The sequence below is a fragment of the Oryzias melastigma genome, linkage group LG10 (genome assembly GCF_002922805.2).
Source record: "Oryzias melastigma strain HK-1 linkage group LG10, ASM292280v2, whole genome shotgun sequence".
In the NCBI taxonomy this organism is placed as follows: domain Eukaryota; kingdom Metazoa; phylum Chordata; class Actinopteri; order Beloniformes; family Adrianichthyidae; genus Oryzias; species Oryzias melastigma.
In genome coordinates this window covers 6,396,921-6,423,950 of record NC_050521.1, presented here as the reverse complement: position 1 = coordinate 6,423,950, position 27,030 = coordinate 6,396,921, and the positions used below count along the sequence as shown (strand labels likewise).

At 41.5% G+C, this 27,030-nt stretch overlaps 1 protein-coding gene across 2 annotated transcripts; it reads left to right on the top strand.

The window, feature by feature from the left end:
• The first annotated feature begins 3,575 nt into the window (after nucleotides 1–3,575).
• med12 (mediator complex subunit 12) lies at nucleotides 3,576–27,030 on the top strand. Of its 2 annotated transcripts, none has more exons than XM_024283728.2 (43): nucleotides 3,576–3,777; nucleotides 4,408–4,512; nucleotides 4,607–4,798; nucleotides 5,903–6,062; nucleotides 6,163–6,338; nucleotides 6,709–6,819; nucleotides 9,667–9,939; nucleotides 10,043–10,189; nucleotides 10,553–10,652; nucleotides 11,589–11,725; nucleotides 11,897–12,028; nucleotides 13,175–13,301; nucleotides 13,447–13,667; nucleotides 13,765–13,824; nucleotides 13,916–14,089; nucleotides 14,187–14,331; nucleotides 15,454–15,572; nucleotides 16,692–16,835; nucleotides 16,920–17,083; nucleotides 17,878–18,009; nucleotides 18,240–18,467; nucleotides 18,536–18,680; nucleotides 18,778–18,898; nucleotides 19,185–19,295; nucleotides 19,383–19,496; nucleotides 19,596–19,732; nucleotides 19,917–20,096; nucleotides 20,219–20,290; nucleotides 20,369–20,532; nucleotides 20,610–20,771; nucleotides 20,849–21,050; nucleotides 22,163–22,272; nucleotides 22,356–22,491; nucleotides 24,080–24,229; nucleotides 24,322–24,684; nucleotides 24,756–24,873; nucleotides 24,968–25,173; nucleotides 25,267–25,341; nucleotides 25,416–25,645; nucleotides 25,749–25,956; nucleotides 26,117–26,302; nucleotides 26,554–26,635; nucleotides 26,723–27,030. In XM_024283728.2, the coding sequence occupies exons 1-43, from the start codon at nucleotides 3,676–3,678 to the stop codon at nucleotides 26,758–26,760; spliced, it is 6,459 nt and encodes a 2,152-aa protein (XP_024139496.1). In that variant the 5' UTR covers nucleotides 3,576–3,675; the 3' UTR covers nucleotides 26,761–27,030. The 2 variants fall into 2 exon arrangements, with proteins under 2 accessions (XP_024139496.1, XP_024139495.1); XM_024283727.2 differs by having other exon boundaries at nucleotides 3,577–3,777; nucleotides 26,114–26,302.

Genomic DNA, 27,030 nt, shown 5'->3' with positions numbered 1-27,030 from the left:
ATATACACTGCTTACAAAAATGTTGTTACATGTGGAGGTCATTTCAAGTTTCTCCCTCTTGATCTTTTTTGGCTGGTTTTCCACTCGTGATGATTTTGGCTTGATAATTATCTCTACTGGCAGTATGAGGCGACTCCTTAACCCTAAAGAAGTTGCACAGGTTGTCCAACTTCTCCAGGATGGCACATCCACACGTGCTGCAGCAAGAAGGATTAATGTGTCTCCCAGCACAATCTCCAGAACATGGAGGAGATTTCAGGAGACTGGTGGCTATTCTGGGAGAGCTGGACAGGGCCGTAGTGCAAGGAGGAACAGGCTGAGCACTGCTCGTGCCCTACAGAATGACCTCCAGAGGGCCACTGGTGTGAATGTCTCTACCCAAACAATCAGGAACAGACTTCATGAAGGTGGCCTGAGGGCCCCACGTCCTGTAGTGGGCCCTGTGCTCACTGCCCAGCACCGTGGAGCTCCACTGACATTTGCTCAAGAACACCAGAATTGGCAAGTCCGCCACTGGCGCCCTGTACTTTTCACAGATGAGAGCAGGTTCACCCTGAGCACCTGTGATAGACGTGAAAGAGTCTGGAGAAGACAAGGAGAACGTTATGCTGCCTGCAACGTGGTTCAACATGACAGGTTTGGTGGTGGGTCAGTGATGGTCTGGGGAGGCATGTCCATGGAGGGACGCACAGACCTCTACTGCCTAGGAAATGGTGCTCTGACTGCCATAAGGTATCCAGATGAAATCCTTGAACCCATTGTCAGACCCTACACTGGTGCAGTAGGTCCTGGTTTCCTCCTAATGCACGACAATGCCCGGCCTCACGTGGCAAAAGTATTCAGGCAGTACCTGGAGGATGAAGGAATTGAAACAATTAAATGGCCTTCACGATCCTCTGGATCAAGGTACTGGAGTGGCCTAGCCAGTCTCCAGATCTCAACCCCATTGGAAATCTTTGGAAGAAGTTGAATGTCTGTGTTGCCCAGCGACAGCCTCAAAACATAACTGCTCTAGAGGAGATCTGCATGGAGGAATGGACCAAAATACCAGCAGCAGTTTGTGAAAACCTTGTGAAGACTTACAGAAAACAGAAAACACTGCTGTCATTTCCGACAAATGGTGTATAACAAAGTATTGAAATTAATTTTTGTTATTGACCAAATACTTATTTTCCACCATAAATTACAAATACATTAATTAGAAATCAGACAATGTGATTTTCAGGTTTTTTCCTCACTTTGTCTCTCATTGTTGAGGTATATCTACAGTATGATGAAAATTACAGGCCTCTCTCATCTTTTTCAGTGGCAGAACTTGCACCGTTGGAGGTTGACTAAATACTTTTTGCCAAGCTGTAAAATGGATGCAGTTAAAAAGCACAGTGAGAGCGGCTCATAGTGTTTGATCTAAAGCACACAGTTAGTGTACTTTGGTCTGATTTTGTAAGACTTATTCCCGCTTGAATCTCCTAATTATCTTTTATTATATATAAACCATTATCACTCCTGTCTCTACCCCAACACAGTGAATGAAGCTTCTTCAGAAAATGTACAGCATTGCTAAATTACTACACAATAAAGCCAAAAAAGTCTGTTAGTTATCAGTTCTAAGATTGTGGGTTAAATTTTACAACAAAGTTGTTCATTTGATATGTTTTATTTACTTTTAAAATCTCTGAGTGCCAGTGGCCAACAACAGTCTTTATTGACACCGCTACAAGGCCTTTAATCCATTTGGAGCTGGGATAGACTCCATCTTGACCTCTTTGACACTAAACTGGAGGAAGAGAAGGTGAATGAAAGTAGGTTATTCCACCTATGAAGCACATTTTGGGCATGTGAATAGTAATGACTGAGCTGACATTAGGTTTTGTTGGGATTTTTGTGGAATTACCATCTCTTCAGGAGGGAACTCCTTTGTAAAGTGACAGACAACTGTCTTTTTTAATGATACTTTAAATCAAATCTTTTAAAAATGTGGTGTTGTCTGCCTTTTTTGTGTAATAAATCGTTTTAAAAGTAAGTGTTAAAATTGAATGACAAAGGATCCAAATGAAAAATGCATTTTATTTTTGAGGAGAATATAGTGTCTGTCGTAAGTTAGATAAAAAGCATTTGGCTTTGATTTTTTTTACTTGTTTTTTTCTCATTAGAGTTCACTACTGTGGACAAATGACAATTAAAATAAACATATTAAATCTTAAAAAATGATCTACAGTGATTTTTAAGGTGGGGTGATGATCATTTGTGTTACCTGAAAAGATGCAACAAATTGTTATAAATTATACAAGGATTTGTTTTTGACAGGGTTTCCTAAATTCAAGACAATTTTACTTAGTTGCATTTGCATTAGTATACTTTCCAATCTATTTCTAAAGCAGTTTCTGTGTGCAGAGGTTGAGCAGAAGACCTCTGATAGGTTTGGTTCCTGCTCTTAGAGCCCATGTGTTCAGGTGAACCCCACATTGATCCTGGTGCTTTTAGGTCAGCGCTAATATTCGGCAGTGGGACCACAATCGGTGTGAATGTGTGTATTTGGGTAAATGGGACAGTACAGTGCTATATACTGTAAGTATAACTAACTTCTTTTGTTTTTACCTTTCTATTGAAGTAACTTTACTTTGAAGTAATGCTTGGTCACAGAAAAGTTTAATTTGTTGTTTTTTTTATTGGTGTTGTAAAGAAATGAACAACCTTAATTTTGTTTCAGTTCAGCAAATGTTAATAGAAAAGTAAAAGGTTCCATCCAAACAATTGAATGAAAATTATTCAGTTAGTTGGTCAGTTATTGAACAGAGATTCTGTTCTCATGAACAGAATTTCTTCAGAACATCAGCTTTCCAGTGACATCTAAAGAATACATAGTTGTATTTGATCCCAACAGGTTCTCTTTAATTTTTTTTTTTTTTAAAGCATCATGCACTGATAATAGTGAAGAATTCTATAAAGTTTTTACTGAAGATGTTGAAAATACTAGGATAGGATGCATCAATTCAACTACGGTGCTTTAAATTGGGGATATGTAAACACTCATGTTCATAATTTATTCATAATAAAATAATTAAAAATTCATTTAAATTTTAAATGAAATTCATCCAGTTAAAGATATGCTAAGAACATTAAAAACAAGCAGCAAAATGTTTTTTCCCAATCAAGTTAGGAAACAGTTTTTCATCGATTTTAATATTGAATGTGTTTATTGGAATTTGGGTCTGATTTATAGTTATAAAACTGAATGTAAATGCCCTAAATCATATATATATATATAAAGTCATATGGTTGCCCAGAAATGTAATTGTTGTTAATAAACGGTATTACTTTCCGGAAATTCCCAATGCAAAGGGGCCAATTCAAAACTTTGTTTTAATGTATTCCAACAGTAGTACACATGTAATATATGAATGGTACAAGAACATTTAATCTGTTTAATCATTTAACATGTTGATGTGCAAGTTGTACAGGGTGTGCAACTTGATTATTTATTTATTTATCGTTTTAAAGGCATTTAATGAAAGTGAACAAAATAAGAGCTTTCCCTTTAAGCGGGGCACAATTTGGAGCTTTTATTTTGAAGTGCCAGACTGAAAGGCAGCCGGAAGTGTGTGTCGCTCTAGCATTCAGCCCGGAGACGGCTGCTGCTCAGGAGGCGGAAAGCTTTGGCTGTGATGTCCTTAGATGATGGCTGCTTTCGGGATCTTAAGTTACGAACACCGGCCATTAAAGCGGCCCCGCCTCGGTCCTCCGGACGTATATCCCCAAGATCCAAAGCAAAAAGAGGTGCGGTCAACTTTCCTACGAGCCTGTTGGATCTGTGTTTTGTGGGGGGCAATTGTCGACAGAGAAACTGTAGGGGGCTAACACACAGCTAGCGTTTTCATAGCAGCGCTGTATAAGCGAAGGGCCTTGCAGCAACAATAAGCAGCTCCCGGCTGTCAGCTTATTAGCAGCTCCGCACTTAACTGGAAAACAAACCGCTCGTTAGATAACAGAGCTAGCTAAGCTAACAGTTGCTATGCGGCTAAATATCAACTATAAACAGAAGTTTGTATTTCCGTCAAACAGAAGGGGTGTGATATCCCTAAAAACTCTTTTCTTTAGCATATTTTTAAGCGTATTGCTCCAGAAAAAATAGCATTAACCTGTTAAACTAACCTTATTTTTTAAATGAATGTTTAATTGATTCTAGTTTAATTTTGACTTCTACCCATTTTGATAATGGTACATTCCTTTGTTCTTTTCTGAAGCTGATATAGTTTTATAGTTGTCAGTAGGAAAGCTTTACCTTTTTCCTGAATTCTCAGAGGAATTATCATTTTTGTGTTGTCAGCAGAGCCAGTCAAGCACATTTCCTGCTCGTTGAGGAATGGAAGTGCAGCACATCTTCTAATATTGTGTGTTTTGTTGCAGGATGAGTTGACTGCCCTCAATGTGAAGCAGGGGTTCAATAACCAGCCAGCTGTGTCTAGTGATGAGCACGGTTCTGCCAAAAATGTCAACTTCAACCCGGCAAAGGTACTATTGACTTTTATTATTATTATTATTATTATTATTATTTAGCAGATTTTGTCCTAAATGCAGAGGTTTTTAAAAATCCATGTCCTTGCAGATCAGTTCCAACTTCAGCAGCATCATCGCAGAGAAGCTGCGATTCAACAGTTTTCCGGATACAGGGAAGCGTAAACCGCAGGTTAACCAAAAGGATAATTTCTGGCTCGTCACAGCGAGGTCGCAGAGCTCCATCAATAGCTGGTTTACAGATTTAGGTGGTACTAAACCTCTAACCCAGCTGGCTAAAAAGGTAAGAAACCGGTGAATACATCTTGGCATTACTGAGTGTTGTTATGCATGAAACTGACAACTTATTTTCCTGCTATTTCAATTCACACTTCACACAGGGAAATCCTCATAGCTTGTTAAAGATGCACATCAATAAAAATCGTGTTGCATTTTTCTGACAGTGTAGGAAGAAAATTATGCTTTAAATTCCCTTTATTCAAATTGTTGTGAATCGGGAGCAGATGGAAAAATTGCCATTGGAAGAATATTGTATTTGTGACCTAGAAAATAGGCTGGGCAGCTGCAAGCTCCCCTTCATTCTGATGCTTCCACTTGATGACAAATAGAAAAATGAATATCTTTGTTTTCCTTGTCTGAGCTGGCATGTGGCTCCAAACTCTACGCCATTTTTATTACACTGATAATCTTAGGTTTGTGGTGTGAGGTGTTAGTTAGCAGGAGATATTTGTGATCATGTATGATAATTAAGGCACTTGTTTATAGACAAAGTTAATGCCAAAGTTGGGCATGAGTTTCCAAAATGAATGTGGAATTTGTAATTTATTTATTTATTTCCTGGAAAAAAATGTTGTTTTTTTTTTAATTATTTTTGACATTTGTGCCTATATAATATTGCAATTTTGCCTATTTTTAGATCACGTAAATTTAAGTTGTTTAGACCGCCAAATATACCTGTATTTAGGGTTTCTACTATTACGATTTTTTCCAGGCAATCAAAGATAGTTTATAGTAGCATCAGTGAAAAGGATTTATTTTGAAGCTCATGCAGCAATTGCTCTTAAGAAACTGTGTCCGTTTACATTCTGTGAGCTGTTTAATCATAGCCCTTACTGCAGATAAGTTTGATGAATTGCTTTCCAGGTGTCATCCCACGTCATGTTTCATAAAGTTTAACCTTTCAAACTTGTATGTATTATAGTTATCATATTTACTTCTGAATATTAATCCGTTTTTTTCTGATAGTAGTGCATTTTTAAATGTTTAGTCTCATAGAAAACATGACTAAAATAAATAGAGCTTTACATTAAATGAATAAGTTATTTTAGGACACATTTAACCAGCAGGTTTTCAAACATTTTACTGATGCAGGAATTTTCTCTTACAGGTACCAATTTTTAGCAAAAAGGAGGAAGTTTTTGGATATTTGGCCAAGTACTCAGTCCCTGTGATGCGCTCAGCATGGATGATCAAGATGACGTGTGCATATCATGCGGCGATCACTGAAACTAAAGTCAAGAAGAGGCATGTGATAGATCCTTGTATAGGTATGAAATCCTTCCGCTTTGCTTAAATTAAACCTATCTTTCATGGGTTTGTGTCATTTTGGTGAATTTTAACATCACTTTGTCTTTTGTTTTCCTGCAGAATGGACACAGATCATAACCAAGTACCTTTGGGAGCAGCTTCAGAAAGTGGCGGAGTTTTACAGACAGTTTCCAAGTCAGGGCTGCAGCTCTCCTCCACCAGCCACGCCTGCAGACGTGGAGACGGCCATGAAGCAGTGGGAGTACAACGAAAAGCTCGCTATGTTCATGTTTCAGGTTAGCCCACTGCCATTTATATTATCAGAAGCAGCATCTTGGAGTATTGGTTTAAGACAAAATCAATTCTTTTAACTTCATCTGAAATGCTCTGAAAACACTTCAGAGAGTGTGTTTTACAATTGACCTCTGACCTTTCTACTCCCCACTGAATGGGTTGATCTAATCTTTTTGTAAGCTGGTATCAGACACTCAGGAGAAGTTGAGAAAATTCTGGTCTGTTCTGCAGACTTTTGCCTTCAGACTAATTCTAATTGGTATTCAACAAACTACAAATGTGTTTTCTGTAGCAGAAAAAAAAGAGAATTCAGGTTATGTTGAATGCAATGTTTTACATCAATCGTGTTCTAAATGCGTAAACTGCTTCCAGGACGGTATGTTGGACAGACACGAGTTTCTGACATGGGTTCTGGAGTGTTTCGAGAAGGTCCGACCCGGTGAAGACGAACTGCTCAGACTTCTCCTGCCCCTCCTATTACAGGTAGGAGACCACTCAAATCAGGATCAAAACTGATTTACATTTGAAAGATGTGATCATCTGTAGGCATGTCGTTTGTGTTTTTCTGACCACAAACTGGGTTCTGATTGTTTGTGATGTATCGGGTCAACAGTTGAAGCTGCTGGGTGTGGATGAGCAGAGGGAGTATCGTAGTGTTGACACACTTCGTTGGTGAAATTCCAAATGCACTGAAGCCTTTTAGATTCATTTATTTCAGATTTGTGTCATCAGGGTTAACCCTTTGACACCAGAGCTTTAGCTACAAAAGCTCTTTTGACTACCGCAAGTCTTCAACCATTTATGCAATGAATGTGACTACAGCAGCTGGTAAAACTGTTCTGATTTGTAGCACTGATATGACTCTTTTTTTTATCTGCGTCATAATTGACTGATTCATGTAAACAATCAAAGAGTTGCAGTAGGTCAGAGTGTGTGTTAGTCTGGCACCATCCCTGGTGTTAAATGGTTAATCGTCAGACATTCAAAGCTGTTTACTGTCAAACTTGTCTGCTTGGTGTCTATAAAGTAAGAAAGTTTATGTCAAAGTCTTTTCCTGTATGTGCAGAGTTTGCTTTTCTTTCACTTCTCTGTAGTTGTTTGCATTAACTATGACATTGCGCAAATTTGATTTTTAATGATAAATTCACTGAATGGAAACACCACAATTTTGAAAAAAACTTGCTTTTATCGAAAAAAAAGTTTTTGCACTTAGAGGAGGTGGTTTTTGGGGCGTATCGAAATTGACATTTTTTGCAGAACTGTAATAGAAACACATTTTTCGAAATAAATGCGCTTCATGGTAGGAACTGGCTGCCCTTAGCGCTGCACAGCGGGCACCACAAGAAGTCCCACAGCGCCACAAATCAGTATAAGTTGTGCGTCATACGGGACGGTTAGATCCACTGCTCCTCCGTAAAATCACTAACCAAGATTTGTGTCGCCAGTGACATCTCCGATGTTAAAGGGTTAGTGAAACAAACAAAAGAAAATGTGATAAATAATAATTTTTGAATAAAATTTCTCAGATAAACTCAATGTTTTTCATATTTAAGACCTCTCCACATTAACCCACAGAGCAAACTGATTTCTAACCACTCCTCATCGTCGCCTGCAGAGCATTCACAAAAACCAACGGTCACACACACCTCAGAATCTCGACACATTCTGTAACCCCACCCTTGTTGCCATAGCAACCATGCAAATGTGGGGTTGCTGGACCTGCCACATCGATGGGTGTACATTCATAAATGTTCCAGATGTCAAGACAGGAGGTTTTGTGAAAATGTCGCACAAATAGGAAACAGAAGGAATCAGTTCTCCTTTTATCCAATCTTTACAAACCTGAGGAGAAAAATTCATATTTTGGGACTATTTCCCAGCAGCAGAGATGTTGATTTAGAAAGATAAACCTTTACAACCTCCCCTTTGATCTACTTGAAAGCATGTGGGCTTGCAGTCTTTCAGGCTTCCAGGGTTGCTTGTCATTTAAAGCCATAACTTTACTGTATGATACGCTGGTTCTTATGGACAAGTTCTGCATGTCGGGCCGAGCGGAGGATCTTAGTTTCTACAGACTTCCTGGTGGATGACGGCTCAGAATAAATATTGAGGCTTCTCAGCAGTGGAGTCTGAATGATAAATCATAGATATTCAAATCCAGCTGTCTTTGTGATGCAAAGCAGCAGCTTCAGCAGGAACTCCTGCTGCTTTTGGGGACATGGAGAGAACAGCGAAGAAGGCAGAACGATAGGACATGCATGCACCACTCAGCAGAAGTTTTGGGTAAAAGTGTGAAAGAATATAAAACCAATAGTGATTCTAAAACAGGTTTGTGAAAGAAAAGATACCAACAGGAATGGGTCGCTTTAACAGAATGTCATGTGCTGTTGGAGCATCAATTAAAGTTTCACTCCGATGAAAAGTGTGTTGCAGGTCATAAAGAAAATAAAACTTAAATGGCAGACCACAAGCTTCCTGCTCTGATGCATCCGCTGTAGCCAAGGAGATCTTTGCTTTTCTCGTTCGAGCTGGTGTCCGGCTCAAAACTCGCCATATTTGTTGCATAGCTAATGTTAGGTTGGGGTTTTGAGAGGCTATGAGCTAGTGGGAAAGTGTGTAAACAGGCGGGATGGGAAGTGGGGGCGGGGTTGCTAAGCTCCGTGTCAACATTTCTGCCCACAACTCAAGAGGCAAATTTTAAATGAGCTACAGTCACTTAGCAGAAACTGTCCTAAAAAATGTTTGGATTTTGCCTCAAAACAGCATAATCCTAATTGAAAGACCACTGAGATGGATTTTACAATAAAAAGGGATCAGAGTGAGACTTTAAAAACTTTCTGTTCATAGGTCAGCTCATTCTCTGCTGAGGTCAATTCATAGTGCAGATTCCTCTGATTTCCACAGCTAATCACCTAGTTAGACAACAACATGTTGTGCAACAGGTCCTGGAATAATGCACGTGTCACTGAAACTGTGTTCAAACAGCAGAGAAGGTCAAGTGGAGTTCAGGAGTTAACCTTTTTCTGCATTTTGCTGAGCTGAACCCTGCAGTTTCATCTAAAAGTCTAATATTTCTAACTTTTTGTCCAAAGTTGCAGTTCTAAGAAAAAAAATCCCCTTAAAATAGCCACATTAAAAAAAAAAAAAAATTTCCTTTTTGTGTTTTTGAGCTTCCACAGCTGTCAGCAGTTGATCAAACTTGGTCCCATGGCGCTGACCTCTGCTGACAGCTTCTAATAGGCCTCGCAGCCTCTATTTTTGTTTCGGCTGGTGTTAATTCCACGCCGAGCACCGTGGGTAATGCTCTGCATCTGTCCTTCTGCGCCGCAGTACTCGGGGGAGTTTGTGCAGTCTGCTTACTTGTCCCGACGGCTGGCTTATTTCTGCACCCGTCGCCTCAACCTGTTGCTAAGTGACGGGAGCCTGGTCCCTGGCACAGTGGGGCATCAGGGGCACAGCATCTTGACGCAGCAAGGCAACGCCCTCCCCTCGACCCCAACCTCCCAGCCGGCAGGAGGAAACCAGCCGCAGACGCCGTTTACAGATTTCTACATCTGCCCGCAGCACAGGCCGCTGGTGTTTGGCCTCAGCTGCATGCTGCAGGTACTTTCTGTTCTTTTGTCTGTCATCCTTTAATTCCTAAATGTTCTATTTCAAAACATTATAAAAAAATGAATGATTATTGTTTTGATGTTTTTGTCATCAGAGCATAGTGTTGTGCTGTCCCAGTGCTCTGGTGTGGCACTACTCTTTGACGGACAGCAGAAACAAGACGGGTTCACCTCTGGACCTCTTACCCTTTGCCCCCTCCAGTCTGCCAATGCCAGGGGGCAACACTGCTTTTACACAGCAGGTACATCCTTCATCTCTTCCTTCTTCCACCCCGAGAACTTGTTATTTTCAGCACTTTGTATTTTACTTAGATACATGCTGCAGTTTTCAGTTTTTCTGAATAAATAATGTTAAGTTCTGCAGAAAACGAATTACTTTCTCAAATAAATTGAATACATTTTAAAAATATATATATTTATGTACCAATTAATCCAATTCAATTTTGATTTTTTTTTTTTTTTTTATGAAATCTGTTTTATACGTTTAATGTGAGGTCTGTAGATCTATTTATGATATGAGACGGTGCTTTGGTATTCCATTTTCCAGTGAAATTCTGACGTTTGCTTGACATTTTTTCCAAATCCGACTTTTGTTTTTCCTGCAGGTCCGTGCAAAATTGCGGGAAATTGAGGAGCAAATTAAAGAGCGAGGCCAGGCGGTGGAGTTCAGGTGGTCATTTGACAAATGTCAGGAGACGACTGCAGGTGAGGATGCTGCGCTCTTTAGTCTCTGACCCTCATACTCAGTTTGTACCTCATGGCGATCGGACGTTGCATCAATTGTGCGTTCTAGTTCATACTAAAGTTGTTTGGTGACTGTCCATGGGGGCTGCCACAAACTTCTAAGTGGAGTTTGTTTTTCAAGCCTGACATGATTGTCTCCAGTTTTTCATTGGTATTAGTATTTTCAGCATGGAAGATATTTTGGTCTTAAACTTGCTGCCTCAGCGAACTTGCAGGTACACAACGAGACAGAGGAGGAAAGTGCATGTGTTCGTCTACTAAACAGAAGCAGGCAGAGGACTCTGACATAGATGTTTAATACATACGAAAATCTTGGTACAATATTTTTGTTGAAAGGTTCCAGAAATGACATCAACTAGTTATACTTCCAAGCAGACTTGCTGCCTCCCCACGTCTTGTGTCCCTCAAATGTTTCCATCTTTGAAGTAACTTCTTTCAACAGTCGTCTGCATTCTCTGTCTTTATATTCTCACATTGAAGTATCCTAGAAATTGCTATATTTCCTAACTTTTACAATTAAGTTTTATTTTTTTTATTGTAAAAAACAAAACTTTTTGGATCGAGCTGAATGGATGATGTGTCCGCCCTAAAACTGGAAAGTCGTGAGTTCAAATCCGGGCCGAGTCGTACCAAAGACTCTAAAAATGGGACCTAGTGCCTCCCTTATTGACACTCAGCATTAAGGGGTTGGAGCGCGGGTGTGTCTGCAGCTCACCGCTCCCCCCGGGGATGGGACAAATGGGGAGAGCAAATTTCGCACACCACTGATGGGACTTTAACTTAACTTTGGGGCGGTTCCCTTCTAATGACCTTGCAACCAATGTGACCCAAGGGATAAACCAGGCATTAGACTTATAACAGCTTAACAGAATACTTTTTTTGTTTGTTTTTTTCAAGGATTCACCATCGGGAGAGTTCTCCATACCCTGGAAGTTTTGGACAACCACAGCTTTGAGAAGTCTGACTTTAACAACTCTCTGGATTCACTGTATAACAGGATATTTGGTTCAGGCCAGAGCAAAGATGGCCATGAGGTAATTTTTTTTCATTTGAAATAAATTAAAAGCGTACAGTTAGGCTTAAATGTGATTTATTTTGTATTTGAGAAAAAAACATGAATTTAATTAATCAGTTATCCTGGAGTTTTCTGCATCAGCAGGTTAAAAGAAGAATATATTTGTTTCTTAAATCCTGTTTGTGTGCAGATGTCGCCTGATGATGATGCCGTAGTGACCTTGCTGTGTGAATGGGCGGTGTGCTGTAAGCGTTCGGGTCGGCACAGGGCCATGGTGGTGGCTAAGCTTCTGGAAAAAAGACAAGCTGAAATAGAAGCTGAGGTAAGAGCCGTCTCTATGAAGTACATGTTTTATTGTTTTTGTGTTGTATTGTGTGTATTTTTTTTTCATTCTTTAAAAAATTCTTGCTTGCACTAGAAAAAAAATGCATCAAATGTTTCTTTAGTTAGAGCATGCAATGTAAATGCATCAAATCCATGGTTCAATTTCCCATTTTTAGATTTCTTTCTTAAAACCAAAGTTTTGCTGATCTTTGACCTAGGAAGAAGCAGCCATTTTGAAAATTTCCCCCTAAAAAAAATAATTAAAAAAAATCACATTTTGCACCTTCTGCAGATTTAAACTCCTCTAGATATTTCCATGTATCTTCTAACACCTCAAACAACATTGGGAAGCTACTTGGGGGGAAAACAAAAAGTTTGTAGATTTTGAACAGCATTACCTGTTGCTCACGCTTTTTTTTTTGTTTTTTTTTAACCAAAATATTCTGAAAATTCATTATAATATTGTTGGCTAAAGCTGAAGAAACAATGACAATTTAGGAGTGTGGGCGTGGTTAACAAAAAAAGCCTCACTTGCCAAGAAAATCGCAGACCTGTTTGTCACTCCTAGGTGACCAAAAATAAAATGGTTGCTACAGAGAAAGAAAACAACAGAAAAGCCGCCATTTTGAGAAAAAAAGTTTTTTTGGATGAATTTGTCGTGTGCAGCTCTGACCAGGGTGGCAGCGGCGTGCAGCGCTGCTCAGCCTGGGAGGGTGTGTCATGAGGGGGCGGGTCCGCAGCTTTGAGTTTTTTAATAGGAAAAATCTGCAACTTTTGTTACTTTTTGGTGCAACAATTCATTATTATAACAATCTACGTTCCACTTAATTCATGTAAATCAAGTTTATACAAACTGTTTTTCAAACACAGTTGGCTTTGGGTTGGAAAGGTGGAAATAAATTGGCATTAAATAGTTGTAAATGGAATTGATTTAATCCTAGTTGTGTCTCTAGAAAGCTTCTTTGATTGCAGTACTGGCTGGAATTGTGTCGTAAATCCATTTGCAATATTTTGTCCCTTTCTTTCTTAATTCCATTTCTGCCTTCTGTCTGTATTCAAACCAAATATTGCCGTGGACTAAATGAGGGTGTATCGAGCAGAGAGTCTCCACTCTGACCGTGTTGTTTTGTGTGTTTGCTTGCAGAGGTGTGGGGAGTCGGAGGTCGTGGATGAGAAGGGCTCCGTGTCGTCCGGCTCGCTCTCGGCTGCCACGTTACCCGTCTTTCAGGATGTTCTGCTGCAGTTTCTGGACACTCAAGCTCCCACGCTCAGTGAGTTCATCCCGAAGTGTTTCATGTGGGGTTTGTCTCTGAAGGACTCCTTTGTCCCGGTGTCAGATTTCATTACCTCCCCACACATATTTACTCTGAATGTCTGGGAGTATTAAATTATTCAAATCCTCTTTTCCATGATTAGCGGAGCCTGGAAACGAGAGCGAACGAGTGGAATTCTCCAACCTGGTTCTCCTCTTCTGCGAGCTCATCCGACACGATGTCTTTTCTCACAACATCTACATGTGCACGTTGATTTCACGTGGCGACCTGGCCTCCGAGTCCCACCTGCCACGCCCACGTTCACCCAGCGACGACGAATCGGAGCGCAAGGAGCAGGATGCAGGCAGCAGTGTCAAGATGGAGGCATGTTGGAGGCATCTGTTGTTGCTGAGTCATGGAGCCTAATGCCAGTTTAGTATAAAGCCGTAACAAGGCCGATGTTTTGTTTTGTCTCCAACAGGATACAGGTCTGTCTGAATCCATGGAGATTGAACACAACTCCAGCGCTAACTTTGATGAGGTAAATGCAGGATCTCCTGCTGCTCTTAAATCCAGGAAAAAGAGTTGAGGTTTGTCTTCACATGAAGGGATTTTTCGCTTTCCTCCTGCAGATGTTCTCACCTCCTATGCACTGTGAGTCCAAGGGAAGTCCTTCTCCAGAAAAGAACACTACAGATCAAGACAGCAAGGCCAACGGTAAAGACAAGAGCATGGACCCGGCCTTTCCTCAGCTGTACGACCAACCCCGCCACATTCAGTACGCCACTCACTTCCCTATTCCACAGGTAAGAACGGGTCTAGATAAAATAAAAAACCCTCCACATTTCTGTGCTCTTCAGGTTATGGAGTTCACCTTGTTTTTGTTTGTCTGCGTCTCTCTAGGAGGAAAGCGCCAGCCATGAGTGCAACCAGCGTCTAGTGGTGCTCTACGGCGTTGGCAAACTGAGAGACGAGGCGCGACACACCATCAAGAAAATCACTAAAGACATTTTGAAAGTGCTGAACCGCAAAAGCACAGCAGAAACAGGTGACAGCATGTCCCACTTTATGGCGCTTTGGCCAGGAAGATATTCACAAAGATTATTATGGGGTCAAATCAGGATCAGTGAATGAAAAACTGGATTGAAGATTACAGTTTGAAACTCAAAAGTCTTGACTTGAAGAAACTATTGAAAAATAGAGGGGGAAAAAAAATGTAATTTGAAAAAAAAAAAACTGTACATTTCTGTAATTTATGTGAAGAAACACTGAAACCCGAGTAAAAAACCTAAAACTAAAATGAAAGATGTTTATTTGTAACAGCTGCTGTTTTGTATTTTAAACTCTTTACATTTACAGTTTTCATTTTGACTTCTCCTTTATTTTGTGTGGGATTGGAGCTTAGAACCTATTGACTACTAGGACATGATTGATGTTGGGTGAAGGAGGCTACGGTGACATCATTTCTACTCTAGAACGACATCTGTTGTTTTCCTCTCACATTTTGGACAGTAGTGATCATGCTCTTCCAAAGTTTGATGCATCAGAGGAGGGATGACAACATCCATCTCTGTTCTGGAGGGTAAAGGATAATCCTATAACCTCTGTCACCCGATGTCAATCATTTCCCGGTAGCCAACTGACTCATTTTCATTCTTTTGAGCCATAAGACACTTTTTTTACTTAAAAGTAAAATAATGTGGGATATACCACAAACCAAGTGGAGCACAGAAAACACTTGTGATATTTTTCTGTTACACTGATATCACCATGGGATCTTATGGGTTAAGCTGATCCTGATTTGACCCCATAGATCCTCTCAGAAACAGACTAAATCATGTTGAATGTTCATTCAGGGAACAGTGTGGATATTGAAGGGTGCCATGTTTAGAAATTGGCATTAGGTGTGTTTTTACGGTGTTGTTGCAGAATGTCTCCATTTCAGTAACCTAATGTGATTTAAGGTTTTCTGTTATTACAGACAGATTTTTATGAGTGTTTTTTTTTTTTTTTTATGTGAACGGTTTGATTTTAATCCGTCATCTTTTGCAGTGAAGCTTTATTTGGAAATGAAATGACAGACTTTAAGGGAGGGAGGGCATTTTCAGCTGATTTAAAGCAGTTGTTGCTTCCCGTTTTGACCTCATCACTTCTCTGTCCACGTGTGCAGGAGGTGAAGAAGGACAAAAGAGGAAGAGGAGCAAACCGGAGGCTTTTCCCACTGCAGAAGATTTGTTCTCCAAATTTCAGCACCTTTCCCATTTTGACCAGCACCAGGTCACCTCCCAGGTTAGAACAGAAGCCTCACCATTTTAATCCTAAATATAAAAAAAGATAGGTGATAATGTTCTCAGCCAAAGAATACAATGATCATAGCTATGTCCAAATAGTGCACTATATAGTGCGCTCGCCCTTTTCTAGTGCTGTCAGAATCTACTAATTCAAAAATCAAGTGCACTAGAAATTTCCCAGAAGCCTTACTGTGCATCGATGCTCACTAGATTAGGTAATATAGACCACCATGCATTGCAGTCAAACAATTTTGAACAAAAAAGCATGTTTAAATGAAATTTTTGAATAAACCATTCAAATTTTCACCATCAGTACACAGTGGAGTCATAAATAAATGTGAAATGTTTGTATTGATTCGATTTTCTCTTTGTGAAATCGGTGATGTCATATCCGGCGTTTAGAATAACAAAAGAAAAGCAGTGAGCATCGTGTTGCCTTTAAAATCCAGGACACTATATAGTCCTGCACTATATAGTTTTTTAGTTGTTTGGGATTTTGGTGGAAATTCAGACATATCTCATGTTACACATTTTTGGTGCCAGTTGTAAAGCAGAGAACACATGTTCCTGTACAGCAGAACATGTTTAAAAACAGCCATAAAAAGGCTTTGAAAATAACATAAATATACATTTAAATCAAAGTAAAAGTAATGTTGATTTTTTTTCTTTTCCTTTTTAGTTTTTAGAGCCCCAAATCTGTGATATAAAGTCTACTAATGCTAGAATGATGACTATATAATGTTTTACTGCAACAGTTTTATTTAAATAAAGTCAACAGCACTTACATTATACTCTCAATGGCTCTCGTCATCTAAAATAAAAGGGCTCCATGTGATTGATCAAATCCATAAATGGCACTTTTTGATTGGTTAAATTCTTCAAGCCAGCATGAAATTGTCTAAGCTAATGCGTAAACATTTAACGTAACAGTTAATCCCAGTTTACGCCGTCTTTGTGATACTTTCCGGTCTGTTTCTGTTTATACCATATCACTCCAAATACACCTGTTGTAACTGTCTGATACTTTAAAGCAGTTTGACTCCACTACTCTTGTTGAGGCTAAACAGTGGAGCTCATATTTTCCCAGGTTAGTGTTCATATTTTGGTGTGTCTGCAGGTGTCCAGAAATGTGCTGGAGCAGATCAACAGCTTTGCCCTGGGGATGTCCTATCACCTGCCCCTCGTCCAGCACATCCAGTTCATCTTTGACCTCATGGAGTACTCCCTCAACATTAGTGGCCTCATAGACTTTGCTATCCAGGTAAATGCAGCAGTTTGATCATTCTGGGACTTTTTTTTAAGTCTTGTATCTTCTGACTAAACTCATTTTTTGTTGTTGTCCCAGCTGCTGAATGAGTTGAGTCTGGTGGAAGCTGAGCTGCTGCTGAAGTCCTCCAGCCTCGTGGGCAGCTACACCACCAGCCTGTGTCTGTGCATCGTAGCTGTGCTAAGGAGATATCATACCTGCCTCATCCTCAACCCGGAGCAGACGGCACAAGTGTTCGACGGGTGAGACACTGGCAGCCAAAACGTTCTACCGTGTGACAAAGCCCGAGTTCTTTTTTTGTATTTTTTATTAACCCTTTAACACCTGAGCTGTCTCTGGTGACGCTTAAATACAAAATCTTTTAACAAATCAAAGAGCCGGTTTAGCGCCGGTTTAGCCATCAAGCAAGCTCTGTCGTTCTCAGCGTCGCGGGGCGACAATCGCCGCTTTCAGCGTTGCGGGGTGAGAGCTCCAACGCTCTTGGCATTGCGGGGAGAGGTCAAACAGTCACGTGGTGAGCTTCAACTCTCGAGCATGTCGAGGGTTCAACGATGGGTGGTTTTAATACTGAAACTCAGAGCATGATGATGTGAAACTTCTAGGACCAACACCAGTTGACCAATCACAAAATTCAACCATAATACCTTGTTTTAACCTGTAGGGGGCAGCACAACGACAATTTTAAACCATAATATAAGGAACTAAACAAATCAGACAGCACTTTTAAAGTCCTACTTTTAGAAGTCAACAGCCAAAAAAATGTTGATTTAGTGTTTGGTTACCCTTTAAACACGTGGACTGGCAGGTTAAAGAGAGGAAAATCTTCTGGCAGAAGCAGAAACACCTGAGTGAAGCTGTGTCATTCAGCATTTGTTACGGGGTGAGTCAGCATTTCCTGGCTTTACAGAGACGCTTCAGCATCACTGCGTTTGGTTTGATGGGGGTTTCTCTTGTAGAGTCAAAAATGAAAAGGTTTTGTAATGAGGTTTGCCGTGTGGTTTGAAGGGCGGTTTACATGAATGTCTTTGTCTTACAGGTTACGTATTGTGATCAAAACGGGTGTGAACCCAGCAGACTGTTCCTCTGCTGAGCGCTGCATCCTGGCCTACCTGTATGACCTCTACACATCCTGCAGCCATCTCAAGAACAAGTTTGGAGAGATGATTAGGTTAGAGGAAATCTTTTTTACTTGTTTTGAGATTTTTTTTTTTTTTACCAGGGACGGATTGTACACATATTTCTTCTGTGTCTAATAACAGATGTAATGTGATGATTCTTCCTGAATTGGTAAAAAAAACCACTAGTGTCTAGAAGTTGCAGAAATGAAGCCATCTCTCCAGAAGTCTGTGGTTTAGTTCTATTTCACAAGTGATTCATTCGTCATGTTTGTGTTCTCAGTGAATTCTGCTCCAAAGTGAAAAACTCCATCTACTGCAACATCGACCCTTCTGACTCCAACATGCTTTGGGATCCCGGCTTCATGCTGGAAGCCATCGCCAACCCTTCAGCCCACAACTTCAACCACTCTGTGGTGGGAAAGATCCTCAACGACAGCCCCGCCAACCGCTACAGCTTCGTGGTGAACGTCCTCATGGATGTTTGCATGGACCACAGGGACCCGGAGAGGTGCGCCCTTTCTTCCTTTGTTCATGACCTCAGCTTCCATTTCTTCATGTTTCGGGGTGTGCTTTCAGGGTGAACGACATAGGAATCCTGTGTGCGGAGCTGACCGCGTACTGCCGCTCCTTGAGTGCAGAGTGGCTCGGCATCCTCAAGGCTCTTTGCTGCTCCTCCAACAACGGCAACTGTGGTTTCAACGATTTACTTTGCAACGTGGATGTAAGCTATGCTTTCCTCTGAATCCGTCGTTTGAAGATCCAGCTGAGTTGCATCCTCATTTCATGGTTCTTCTGTGTCTTTCATTTGTGTCTCCCAGGTTAGTGATTTGTCTTTACACGATTCCCTGGCGACCTTTGTAGCCATTCTCATCGCTAGACAGTGTTTGCTGCTGGAAGACCTGGTTCGCTGCGTTGCCATTCCTTCTCTTCTCAATGCCGGTGAGAATTTTAAATGTACAAATCTGGAAACTAGACTTCCAAAATGCAGTTTAAGTCACAGAATTCAGGGAGAGATTTCTTTGTTTCTTTTATTCTTATTTAGGCCTTCTGATTCACAATGATTTGAATAAAGAAATACTCAGAAATGCAGTTTTAAGCTTATTTTTTTAATATTTGTTCTCCATCTTGTAAAAAAAGCACAATTTTAATTTAAGTGGGTCTTGATAATAAAGTGAACGGTCTGAAGTGAAGTGGATCAGTGATGATGTTGGTTCCCCCCCTGCAGCCTGCAGCGAGCAGGACTCGGAACCAGGAGCCCGGCTCACCTGCAGGATTCTGCTGCACCTTTTCAAAACCCCACAGCGCAACCCCGTCCCTCAAGACGGGGCCAAGTCAGGTGGTGAAGCAAACACTGGCACAGATTTTCACTCTCTTTTGATCGGAAATGTGAATCCCTTGTTTTTTCCTCTTGTGATTTTTGCAGACAAATCTATGGTCGGCATCCGCTCCTCCTGCGATCGCCACCTTCTCGCCGCTTCTCAAAACAGCATTGTCGTGGGAGCGGTGTTTGCTGTCCTCAAAGCTGTGTTCATGCTGGGTATGCATCTCTCATCGACAAACAAAGACTGCCTTCCTTTCATGAAGTCCTCAGATTTAAACGGTGGATTTTGCTAAATAATCTTTTCATTTTTTGCAGGTGATGCGGAGCTGCGAGGCTCGGGTCTGTCACATCCCGCTGGCCTCGATGACATATCTGACAGGCGCAATGTCTCCATAGAAACAGCCAGCTTGGATGTGTACGCCAAGTATGTTCTGAAGACGATCTGTCAGCAGGTGAGGGTTTGAGCTGACAGTCCTGTGAAGCGGAGGCAGGATAAATCAATAGAGAGGCGAGGAGAGGAATTCTGCACATTTTATTTCTAAAGAATGATTCAGTCAAGCTGGTTCCGTTTGAAACTTGAGAATCCCAGTGTCTGGAGCTTACATTTCTCATGCTCCTCCGTGTGTCTGTCTGTAGGAATGGGTCGGGGAGCGCTGCCTGAAGTCTCTGTCTGAAGACAGCAGTGCTCTGCAGGACCCGGTGCTGGGGAACATTCAGGCTCAACGGCTGCTGCAGCTCATCTGCTATCCTCACCGGCAGCTGGACAGCGATGAAGGAGAGAACCCACAGCTGCAGCGAATCAAACGCATCCTTCAGGTACGGCTTGATCATCTCGATTCGTCTTCAGCTGCAGTAAAACCCTTGTGCTGCCCTCCTGTGGATGAACGAGTTACTGAGAAACCTGCGCAAATGTATAAAGGATTGTTTCTTTTGTGCAGAATATGGACCAGTGGACGATGAGACAGTCGTGTCTGGAGCTTCAGCTCATGATCAAACAGAGTAGCAACAATGTAAGGAACTTTTCTAAATACTTTACAGCTTTCCTTTTAATTTTGTGAAAAATTTAGTTTTTTTTTTCCTTTGTGTAGGAGCTGTACTCTCTGCTGGAAAACATAGCTAAAGCCACTATTGAAGTTTTCCAAAAGTCAGCTGAGATGAACTCCAGTAACCCCTCAGGAAACGGAACAGCAGCACAGGGAGGCTCTGCCTCCAACAGTAACAGCACCACAAGCAAAATGAAACCTATTTTAAGGTAGGTGTTCATTAAATCTCCCTCCAGATTTGTTTTAAATCCCTTGAGTTTATGAGATCTGAAAATGGTTGTTGCAGCTCGTCGGAGCGATCGGGTGTTTGGCTGGTGGCTCCGCTGATCGCCAAGCTGCCCACCTCGGTTCAGGGTCACGTTCTGAAGGCAGCCGGAGAGGAGCTGGAGAAAGGACAGCACCTCGGCTCTTCCTCGCGCAAAGAGCGGGACAGGCAGAAGCAAAAAAGGTCGGTGACTAGTTCCTATTTCTGACGCCAAACCCATTTTGGTGATTTTTAGAAATCCCGGTTCCTTCTACCTGCAGCATGTCTCTGCTGAGCCAGCAGCCGTTCCTCTCTCTGGTGCTGACCTGCTTGAAGGGGCAGGACGAGCAGAGAGAAGGCCTCCTCACCTCACTTTACAGCCAAGTGCAGCAGATTGTGACCAACTGGAGAGAAGATCAGTATCAGGATGACTGCAAAGCCAAGCAGATGATGCACGAGGCACTGAAGCTACGACTAAACCTGGTAAACATCTTCCTGAAACCTAACTTTAGTTTGATAAATCTGCTGTGGATTTTTACCGATAAAATATTGCAGTATTTTTTAATGATCTATAAATGGTATCTGTTATGAAGCAGCCATTTTGAAATGTCTAGGAAAAGCTCTTCTACTGCCCCTAGTGCAGCGGTCTGCAATCTGTGGCTCTTTTATCCCTCTATTGTGGATGTTTAGCTTTAATGACAAATTCTAACGACTGAATAAATAACAGATTTGTTTAAGTTTAATCTAAGTTTAACTAAGCAAAGGTTTAATTTACTGTCAGAAATTCTGTTGAAATTCCCTTTAAATTTGTGCTATTAATTTATAGTTAGTCAAATAACTGTTTTATTTTGGTAAATTACACTTTTGTAATCAAAGTTTTGAACAAATGCAGTTTAAAAGGATTGAAAATGATTTAGATTTATGTTTTATGCCTCACATTTTAGAGAATGACAATAAAAAGCTCAGTTTATTCTAAATGTTTTGAAGTTTTTTTTTTAATTAATAGATTCTACTAAGATGTTGTTTATGTCTGAGAGTAAAAGGGAGAAAAAATGATGGTGGAACATCTAAATCTTAATCATAAAGAAAAGTTTGACTCTTGTATTTTTAATTTAAGTAAAGCTGCTGCAGCAGGAGGACCTTTTTTTTTACACTGGTGTGTTTTATTGTGAAAGGAACTAGCATGTGCAGCTGTCAAAAAGTAAAAGAAATTACGACTCTTATATACATATAAACATACAGACACTTTTGAAATTTAATTATTGTAATATTTAAGCTACATTTATAAATGTAATTGACAAAGAAACACAAATATTGTGCATTTAACGATATTCTTGTTGGGTTCTGGTCTGTAAGAAACTGGACCAAATGGCTCTTTTAGCGTTAAATGTTGCTGACCCCTGCCCTAGTGGAATGATGATGATGAACTACAGAGCAGAAAACATAAACTAAGTTCTATCTAAAGTTTGGATCGTGCTAATGAGATAGGAGTCTCAGTAATGTGTGGACGGTTATATAGGGTTAACCACAGATGTCTCTTATTTGAAAGGGCTCATTAAACAGTTCCTAATTCCAGCTGTTATTTTCTCCGTCAGGTTGGTGGCATGTTCGACACGGTGCAGCGCAGCACGCAGCAGACCACGGAGTGGGCGGTACTGCTCCTCGACATCATCAGCAGCGGCACAGTGGACATGCAGTCCAACAAGTGAGTGCCAACGCTGAAGACAGTCATTTAATTTTTACCCTGCCGACAGTTCAAAGTCTTGAACTTCTGCTTCTTTCCAATAGTGAGCTCTTCACCACAGTGTTGGACATGCTGAGCGTGCTGATCAACGGAACACTAGCCGCTGACATGTCCAGTATCTCTCAGGGGAGCATGGAGGAGAACAAGAGGGCGTACATGAACCTGGTTAAAAAGCTCCGGGTGAGACTTCCACTATTTTTTTAAACTTTTTTTTAAGCGAGAATGTTGTAAATCAGCTGTAAAAAAAATGTTGGGTTGTTACACACACAAACATCCCACTCATTTTCTGTTTAGAGGAGAGAATTTTGACATGTTAAAGACTCGACACCGTGTACCGCGAACCACCCAAGCCCCCACCCCACGCGCACACACCTCGCTCTCGCATCATTTAAATCAATTGTCCGCTCACATCGAATGAAATTTGCTTCAAATTCATGTACGTCTTAGTTTTAACAAGCCCTACAGTAACTGCTTCACGGTTATCTTAAAGTCTGTTCACCTGAAGCTCCCGCTGCATGTGGGAGGAGCTTCTGTCAAAAACTCTTCTTGACTTCATAATGAAGGACGCAGATCAATAGATATCAGGTTTATTTAATTTGAGAGCTGAATAAAAGCATCAGTACACGACTCCGTTCTGGGTTCAGAGAATCTCCCAGTTAAGAGCAGCAACTGTCCCGCACAGGAGAAAGCCGCCCCGCAACAGGGTCTTGCCTGCGGCGTCAGAGGACGAAAGTATAGTGAGCCAAAGAGATCATGAATCGCCGGCACGGCAGTGCCATGTTTTATTGATAACAATTATTATTTTTAAATCTTTAAATGTTCCCACGGTTATTTCAATAAAACAATTATTACCAAAAAATAATTTTAAGTTTGATTTTAACTGTTTTATTTATGATTTAATTTGGACATGGTGGGGGTGGGGGGTGAGAATATTTGTATTTTAGGGGTACTCTAGATAGATTTGGTATTTTCAACACTATTTTTAAGCATTCCTTTCTCTCAGTTTTTGTAGATTTGGTCTCAAGACATGTAAATGTAATCAGAAACTACATGGTTTACCATTTTAACTGTGTTCAAAGTTTATAGATATTTTGTTTTAATAAATAGGTCTCAATGAGCAAATGTTTTGATGTTACGTATATAAATAGCCAATTGTGTGTGTGTGAAATACTTTACATGTTTTATTAAATATGGTTTGAAGCGTTTCCAAAAATTAATTTAACTTTTATCTTGTTGTTTTTTTGCTGTTTTTTTAACTTTTTACTGGTACGAAATAGGATCTGAACTGTGAACCTAAAATTGTGACGTGATCTGAACCGTGAGTTTTGTGATCTGTTACACCCCTAATTTTAAGTGTGTCACTTAATTAATTCGGATTTCATTTTGGTTTGTTAGATTTACATTTCTGGCAGAGATGCAACATCAACAGTTAAATCAACCGTTTTTATTTCATCACTGCTGACATTACACTTGCTACTACTGCTTTTGCTGCATTGAGATGATCAAATGTGACAAGGTGTCTTTTATTTTGAAAGGAATTTCTGCCAAAAGTTATTCTATTTTCTTATAGTATTTGTGTTTTATTAAAGCTAAATGAAAAAATTGGGAGAGGGGGACAGGGTTACTCCGCCCACAACTCAGAGGTGAATTTCTAATGAACTCCTGCCGACTCAGTTTTTCTTTATTTTGGCTCAAAACGCCATCACAAGAATTAAAAGACCTCAACAGATCAAAAACGTTAAAGATTTTTTCTCGTGTTTTTCCGCAGAAAGAGCTTGGAGATCGGCAGTCTGAAAGCTTGGAAAAGGTTCGCCAGCTTCTGCCGCTGCCCAAACAAACCCGTGACGTCATAACCTGCGAGCCTCAGGGTTCGCTGATAGACACGAAGGGGAACAAGATCGCCGGCTTTGAGAAAGAGGTCAAACTCCCACCGCTTCTTAAAGCCTCACCAATCAGATCAATGAATCTCCCTGGACGTCTCTTCAACTCTTTTTGTTGTATTCTCATCAGGGACTCCAAGTTTCCACCAAGCAGAAGATTTCTCCGTGGGACGTCTTCGAGGGCCTGAAACACTCGGCCCCTCTTTCCTGGGGCTGGTTCGGGACAATCCGCGTGGACCGGAAGATCACCAAGTTTGAGGAGCAGCAGCGCTTCCTGCTGTACCACACCCACATGAAGCCCAAACCTCGAAGCTACTATCTGGAGCCGCTCCCTCTGCCCCCCGAGGAGGAGGAGCCTCTGACTCCCATCTCCCAGGAGCCAGAGAAGAAGATTATGGAGCCGGGAAAACCGGAGAAGAACGTTCCCCCCGTTCCTTCTGAGTCGAAGAAAAAAAGTAGCAAGAAAAAGAAAAGTGCTACCCCAAAGGCGGAGGTGAGCTTTCTTCAAGATCAAGCTTTGGAGGAATAAAAATTAAAATTAAAACTGTTTATTATTTAAAAAAGGTTCCTGGAATGACTTATGGAGTGGCCCCGGACCTTATGCCGAACCAGTTTGTAAGGACCCTCTTTAACCAGCAGCAGCCCATGGGCATGTACCCGCAGAACCAACCGCTGCCTCCAGGTCAACTCTGTCTCAGTCACACATCCCCGTCTGCAGCGAGGGGAAAAAAAAGAAACGCTTTAAAGCCAAAAATTCTTGTGGATTTGTTTTACAGGAGGTCCAGGTTTAGAACCGCCATACAGACCCTCCCGCCCGCAAAACAAAATGATGCCGCCGCGACCAAACTACCCCGGCATGATGCCTGGTATGCAAGCCAACATGCCCGGTATGATGGGAATGGAGAAGCAGTACCCGGTAAACTATAAGCCGCAGGCTATGGCTCGTGGGGAAATTCTGCGGCACCATTTACAAGTCAGGCTGGTAAGTTGGTCTCTAGCGGCTGGAGCGACGCCTGTTGCCGTTTAAATTCCAATTTAAATGCACTCTGTAAAGTTTCTGCTTCTCTTTTTATAGCAGAATCACGGCATGCACGGACAGCAGATACGACAGATGGCGCCGAGCCAGTATCCTCCCATGCAAGCCTCACAGGTACGCCCATGTTCTGCAGCTTTCCTCTGTTGCTCCTGGAATCATCAGCTAATGATGTCTTTGTCTTGCTTCAGAACATTTCTCAGGGCTACACCCCGTACCAGTCGAACATGAGCATGCAGCAGCATCCCTCCCAAGGCGGCGGCATCGTTCCTTCCTCCTACGGGAACCAGAGCTTCCAGGGCACCCACCCTGGGGCCAACCCGCCCGTGGTGGACTCTCTGCGGCAGATGCCCCCGAGGCCCAGCGGTTACGTTCACCAGCAGGCTCCGGGCTACGCTCACAACATGCAGAGCGCGCCGAGGTCCGTATGGAGCAAGGGGACGGTTCCGGTTCTGCAGAAACAATTTATGATTTCTCTCCTTTACATTTTCTGACGACCGCTCTCTTTTATTTGTTCCATTCAGGTTTGCAAACCAGCCTCTCCAGCCAACCCACATGATTCATAATCTCAGTCACATGGTACCCCAGGGAGTCCATCCGGGCCTGAGGGTGGCAGATCAGCAGCAGCAGCAGCAGCAGCAACAGCAGCAGCAACAAACGGCGCAACAACAGCAGCAGCAGCGGCAGCAGCAACAGCAGCAGCAGCAGTACCTCAGGCAGCAGGCAATGACGGTAAGTCTTTGTTTATCCTCTGATTTTTATTTATTATTTGAGACATTTTTATCCCTTTTCAGGCTTCAAAACCTGAAATATTTTACCAGTATTTGAAATTATTCAGCTAGAAAAGGAAGATTTTTGACGTTTTACTTCTGTTTTCCTGTGATTGCAGCAGGCTCAACAGCAGGTAATCCATCAACAGCAACAACAACAGCAGCAGCAGCAGCAGCAGCAGGTTCAGCGACAGCAGGTTCAACCTCAGCAGCAGGTCCCACAGCCGCAGCAACAGCAGGTTGCTCCGCCGGGCCAGGCACAGAACCAGGGTCTGGGGATGCAGCCTCTGCCTCCACAGCAGCCTCTGGTATGTCCAGCATTCAGAACTCTTCTTAAGTTCTCTTTTACGTTGGAGAGTCTTCTAATGCCTTTTTTATTTATTTATTTTTTAATTGGAAAGTATTTGGCAAGATGTTCTTCTTTCTTTAAATTCCCAATTCAGTGAAAATTGGGTTTTTAGGATGTTTTTTTGGCGTATTTCTGATGATGGAGGACAGAGAGTTAAGCCTAAAAGTGCATTTCTGAGAGTTGTTGATTCATTCCTGCTGTGTGTTTCAGTTCCAGCGGCAGGGCATGCAGCAGACGCAGCAGCAGCAGCAGACTGCAGCTCTGGTCAGGCAGCTGCAGGAGCAGCTTTCCAGTGAGTCGCCACGCCCTCAGCAGCTCTGCTATCCACCTCTAGTGTTGTGTTTGTGTTAACTCATGTGTGTAACTCTTCTTTCTTCAGACACACAACCGGGACAAGGCACCAACTCGTATTATTGATCCCTGTGAGGAGAACAGGGCCTCAAACTGTGGGGAACTCTTGTTCTGTAAAATGTCCCATACATGCCCACCCGGATCCCAGCTAGTCAGTCAACAGAAAATATAACTTTAGTTGTGTACTTATGAATTATTAAAGGAACATGTCTCTTCTGAAGTTAACACTTAATGAAAAAGTTTATGTAAAAAAAATTAATGCAGGTTTTTTTTTTCAATTTGTACAATTTTTTTCAGTTTTGTGTATTTCTCATTAAAAAATTCTGTCTGTTTTTA